Source organism: Solanum dulcamara, chromosome 7, assembly GCF_947179165.1.
Source record: "Solanum dulcamara chromosome 7, daSolDulc1.2, whole genome shotgun sequence".
Taxonomy (NCBI): domain Eukaryota; kingdom Viridiplantae; phylum Streptophyta; class Magnoliopsida; order Solanales; family Solanaceae; genus Solanum; species Solanum dulcamara.
In genome coordinates, this window is record NC_077243.1 from 19,456,910 (window position 1) to 19,463,049 (window position 6,140).

General features: G+C 29.9%; 1 protein-coding gene across 1 annotated transcript; it reads right to left on the reverse strand.

Moving 5' to 3' along the window:
• Positions 1–852: 852 nt before the first annotated feature.
• Positions 853–5,077, reverse strand: LOC129895987 (uncharacterized). The gene is made up of 3 exons (XM_055971792.1): positions 4,648–5,077; positions 2,345–2,427; positions 853–1,097 (listed from the first exon to the last, which is right to left on the reverse strand). The coding sequence occupies exons 1-3, from the start codon at positions 4,883–4,885 to the stop codon at positions 1,026–1,028; spliced, it is 393 nt and encodes a 130-aa protein (XP_055827767.1). The 5' UTR covers positions 4,886–5,077; the 3' UTR covers positions 853–1,025.
• Positions 5,078–6,140: the final 1,063 nt, after the last annotated feature.

Sequence of the window (6,140 nt, forward strand, 5' to 3'; positions counted from 1 at the left end):
GGTTTTGTCCTAGGAGGGAAATTATGTTATAATTCATATACATTAGGCCTTTGCATTGATCATTTGTATGTTATTACTGTTTTTAGACCAAGAACAAGCTGAACAAAATCAGATAGGAAAAGCTCCTGCACTTTAGAGTTGTCAAACTTGGTTTTGAGGTAGGTGATGGTTTGTCTTCCTATATGTGATTGTACTTACTAAATTACTCCATTATATGCATATGTGTATATGAGTAGGGAAGAATGAAATGATATGTATCTATGTGTGTGCGCGCACTTGTTCTGTGATGTATTTTGTTTGTTCATTTCTCAACGTTGACTAGCCGCATGATTCTATCAGTACACTGTTGTTTTTGTGTACTGATACTACACTTGCTCTGTCTTTGTTGAGTACAAGGCATATTCAACCGACTGCGGAGAGACCTCGCATAGAAGACCTTTAGTTGTCAGAGTCTAAGAGTGAGCCATTCCTTCAGGCTGTCGTGGACTCTTCCTACTCTAGTCCATCTTTCAGGACTTGATTTTAAACACTGTTTATTTTATGACTTGTTGGGATTGCATTCATTTTCCTAGACTTGATAATTTGCTAGAGTTTTGGTACATTCACTTTTAGTTTCTAGAAGTTAAATTTCGCATGTTTTGAGTTGATGACTAGATATTTTTGAGTTTATGAGAACTCAGTATTAATTATAAATCTGCTTCCGCATCTTTAAACTGTTTATTTTTTCGTGACAGTTGTTAGTTTAAGCTATAGTAATGGTTCTCCTATTGGAGGGTTAGTGTGGGAGTCAATCACGATAAATCAAGATCGTGATATAATCGAACTAATATATACACTGAACATCGAATGAGAAAATACAAAACACCTTCTATTCACAGCATACATTAAAAAAAAAAAAAAAGAGGATAAATATTTGAACTTAAAAAACTAAACTTAAGAGATAAATAAAAATAGTTGCGCAGTGCCCAAGCCAGAGAAATATCACACTCGTGGTATGGGATATTTTGTATACCGAGCAATCTTTTTTAATCGTGAGGAACATTAGGGTGACCATCAGTATCCTTATCTCCCCTTCCATGCTTATATCGTGGGACCACCTGCAACCACATACTAAAATTAACATCTAATGACTTATCCGAATAGTACATGTATAGTGGAATTAATAATATTCATTGGTGGATATATATGCTGTGATATGGAACTAGATCAATTAATAAAGACACTCCATAGGACATGTTTATTAATTAAATGACTCCCTTTATTCCATATTAATTGAATTTTTAAGATAGTGCATATATATTAAGAAAAATATTCAAAAACAAAATTTGAATCATATTTTCTTCTATTACCCATTTGTTTAATTAGCATCATAAAGATGATTAAATGTGAAATCATAAATACAAGTAGTTCTTTATTGGAGTATAACTTTGTAAGTAGTGTAGTTTATTCCTAGGAAATTACAGAACTTCATTAATGAAAAGGATAAACATGGAAAAAGTTTCAAACATTTCTCTTGAATTTTGAACAATTCAATTATTTTAAACAATAAAAAAGTTTTAGAAATTCAGTTAATATGGAATAGTGGGAGTATGTGAGAAAGGTTGACATTAATGTATGATATGAAAAAATAAAGAAAAAATGTATTCAAAATATTCTTAAATTCGGCGTGAATTATTAGTTTTATTATGGAACTATTGACAACATTAAAAACACATCTTTACTTAACTAGCTGAACTTTTAACAAACACCCCAATCTTGCGACATGAGTGAAATACACCTCTAAGTTCTCGTCAAATTTAGGATAGTTTTCAACACTTTTCTAGTCTTTTTATTAAAAGTCTCGTGCTCCTACAAGAATTTGAGACCACTTGCTATGTCATGTAGAAGATCGGGGTGCATCTAAGTTTATTTACAGAAAGAATCAAATGTGAAAGAATTTTTCGAATTGTATATTTAATGATGTACTGATACTAATAATCAAAATTTAATTCAATGAATAGATTAAAATATTTAGAATAAATAGATATAGAGTGAGTAGCGGGAATCAAACCTGCATCGTTATCTTGGAAGGCTAAGGGTTGGTTTCATTGGGCTCCTTTAAGGAGATGAGTCAATTTATAGATCTAAGATGTGAACAAAATTCGAAAAAAAAATAAAATTCTACCCATAACATCTATGTGAGCTTTTGATCTTAATTTTGAATACAAATAAAACGAATCGCTTTGTAGATAGTCAAGTAGAGAAGATGCTTTTAAGACTATTAATAATTTAAGAATAAAACTAATTATTCATATCAAAATTAGAAGTGTTTTCGATACTTCTTTCAAAAATAAATAAAACAAACCTGATCTTGTGAGGAAATGCTGGATGGCATTCTTCTAGTTTTCTTCTCAACATCTATTCTGCTTCCGCTGCTCATGTTGATATCTTAGTTTTTTTTTTTTTTACAACATTTATACAAAAAAAAAAATTAGTTCAAAGGGAACACTTTGAATATATATGTCACCTACACATGTAACACTCGTACCCAAATGTAACGAACTATATATATGTACGATTTGCGAAAGGAAACGATAATATATACTCCCTTCGTTTTCGTTTACTTGTCAAATTTTGACTTGACACACCTATTAAAAAATCAATGATTGATATAGTGAGTTTACCATTTTAACTTTATTAATCACTAAAGCCATAATCCAAATTCTAAAACATTTTGGTACTCTAAGTCTATAAATGGATTGATCATTTAAGATTTCAAGAAATTCTACATATTCCAAAGATGTTAACTCTCTCAATAAATTGAGGGTATAATAGGTAAAAAAAAAGATTGTAATTTCTTGATTTGTCAAATTTGACAAGTAAAAAAAAAATCAAATTAGAAAATTTTTGACAAGTAAAAAAGAATAGAGGGAGTATATATATATATATAAACTACTTTTATAGCCCATGACAACCAACAAAAATATCTTAGTTTGTAAATACTATACTATGTTTGTTTTAATTTTTTTTGTCTGATTTTAATTTGACACAAAGTTTTAAAAACTAAAGATGAATTTTGAATCTTACGTTCTTAAACTAAAGATATGTGGAATCCACTAAGGTGTTATTTAATTTTGTTGTCTTAAACATGCCATTGAAAAATTGAAATCAAAGAATTGCAAAAAAGGAAGAGTCATTCTTTAATATTCCCTCCGTCCAACAATACTTATCCATTATTTGACTTTGTACAATTTTTGAGAAACTATAAATAGAAGGATAATTTTACCATATCACTATTTGAATATAATGTCTCGAAAAATGTAATAGAGAAATGACTAATAATTAATGATAAGGGTTATATTAGGAACTAAGTTAGAATGAGAAAAAGCCCAAAATAGTCCCTTATCTTTGGGTTAAGACTCAAAGTCATCTGATATTTGCAGTATTAGTGCACGTTTGGTCCTCCCTCAAACTTTTTGCCTATTTTTAAAATTAATTATGTATGGAATGTTCAATCGTCTTTTTATATATATTTAATAGTAATAATAACTCCATGTGAGAGAAGGTGAGAAGAAGAACACTTTATTCTATTCAGAATGAATATTATTGCAGCTAAACTAAGAAAACCTTGACATATTATGACGCTGCAAGAAAAAAAAACTTATACTATTGCACATGAAATCGACGTGATGAACCTCTCGATTATAGCTGTAATAATTTTTCTATTAAACAGAACAAGGTATTTTTCTTCTCACCTTCTCTCACATGGAATTATTATTTCTACTAAATATATGAAAAGACTATTGAATATTTCATACATGAAATTGTGGACAAAATCAATGTTAAAAAACAGGCAAAAGTTTGGGGGATCAAAAGTGTACCAATATTGCAAACACGGGGGGACTATTAGTGCTCTATTTGAAAACTCAAGGATGACTTTGAGTCTTGACCCACAGATAAGAGACTATTTTGGGCTTTTACTCAAGTTAAAATTATTTTTTGATTTCATAAATTGAACAGGTATTGTTAGATATTTATTTTTAGTATAACGAACAAGTAAAGATGAACGGAAGGAATAACAAACTAAAATAGGAAGTTGGACAAATAATTAAGGCGGTGGGAATACAATTTTATTTGTTTGGTTCAATTTCTCATGATCATTTTAGGTTGCACAGAAGTAACCATTTTTTTTTTACGATGCAAGAAACCCAGCTAATTGATTTGTTTGCACTTTATCTTTTTTGAATCTTCTAAAAATACCACAAATATAAATCATGTGTAGACCCATTTCTGGATATCTAGTCATGAATTTGATAGAATTCAGTATTTTAAAATCGAATTCTATGCATACATATATGTTAAAATAATTATAAATAGATGGATCTCGTTTTGATATACATTTGAAAATCAACTCGCTTACTTCATTTAGAACCCATTGCAAACATTTATATTCCAGATCCGCCCCCTACATGTTCTCATTTGCTCCGTGTGCACACATTATTTTTCATAACATGTAGCGCATGCAACAAACTTATTATATAATGTTGTTACCATATATATGGGTGCTATCTAAATAGCCCCCAACTAACAAGAACGTTACAATCTATATTACAAAATAAAATTAGCGATATAGATTTTTATTGTTGAGTGACAAGAAGTTGTGTGTACCTGAAGTAGAAAATCTGCGTCGTCTTTCTTTAGGAGTATCAAGTGTTGAATCTGTACTATCGGGCAAATGGCGGTCAAGCGGAAGAGTTGGGGCGGCGTTAGTATTCTCCAGCAAGGCTCGAACAAAGGAAGCCTCAAGGGAGTTGAGGAAATGAGCATGTCTTTCATTAGTCCAATACAAACTGCTAATTGACAACTCGTATTTTCCTTTAAAATCCTTCTTATTGTTCGGATCCATATATATAAACCGATCGATCTATAATTGCTCGCCCTGCGAAGCTCCTACCGGTACTGGTCGGAAACATAAAATTCCGGCCGGTGTGCTGCCGGAAGACCAGGTGGTTGGTCTGTTTTCGCTTCTTTTGCTCTCTCTATACGTTTCAATGCCAATTAGGATATTTAGGGTTTTTTATGTGATTATCTTCACAATGGTACTGAGGTGTGGGGCTATATATCTTTTTCAAACATTTCGCCCACTATTATACTCTGTTTGGATTTGGATGGTCGTTTTCCATGATTTCATAATGTACGGTATGATATGATACTGTATTGTATAGTATAATATTATGTTTGGATAGATTGTATGATTTGCTATTATTTAGTGATAATTTTGTTGTTTGGTTTGACTATATGGAACTGTATCATAACTGATAAATTTATGAAAATCCCCTTAATTATTGTAAATATTATTAATAATTGAAGAGAAAATACAATTTGAAATTCCTAGAAACTTCAATTGAAGAGATAACAAGCACAATTGAAGAGAGAATTTCAATTTGAAATCCCTAGAAGCTTCAAAAATTATTGCGGAGGAGAATGAGTAATGTAGTAGATATATATTAGGATAACATTTAATAAAGAATAAAGGATAAATTATAATTATTTAAAATTAAATATGGGTATAATTGGAAAAAAAAAAGAAGGAAACAATGGGATACCACCAAATTGGTGGTTTTAAAAAGTGAGGGTTTTCATGGTTACAAAATTATGAAACCAAATCATACCAACCATGTAATTAAAGAAACAATCAAAACAAGCATAGTTCGCTTACTAACCATATTATACCATACCACAGAAAATCACCGTCCAAACAAGTTGCGACTTATTTCGTCCTGATACAAATTATAGAGGAATTAATAATGCAGTTATCATATATATATTAATTAGATACAGAGCACGTACTAGTATTTTTTTTATTTTAATTTATGTAACATAAATTGAATTTGGAATTAACTAAATTTTTTATATGTTTTAGTTGAATATTTTAAATTGTTAATTATTATTATATACCATAGTATTTTTAAAGTAATTTTCATATAATATTTGTTACTCATTTTATCCCAATTTTTGTGATACATATGAATTTCAAAAGCCAACCAAATTTTTTATAATTTTTTTAATACATATTTTAGGTTGTTAATTATTGTCTCTTACAATATTTTTAACGTAATTTCACATAATCTATGTTGCAGTATTTGTCCCAATTTATATGG

What these genes read in the sequence shown, in the direction of transcription:
- LOC129895987 (XM_055971792.1), bottom strand. Translation starts at nt 4,885, where the DNA reads ATGGATCCGAACAATAAGAAGGATTTTAAAGGAAAATACGAGTTGTCA. An exon ending in ACGCAGATTTTCTACTTCAG is followed by an intron (nt 2,428 to 4,647) that starts GTACACACAACT and finishes AAAAAAACTAAG; the next exon opens with ATATCAACATGAGCAGCGGA. An exon ending in GCATTTCCTCACAAGATCAG is followed by an intron (nt 1,098 to 2,344) that starts GTTTGTTTTATT and finishes ATGTGGTTGCAG; the next exon opens with GTGGTCCCACGATATAAGCA.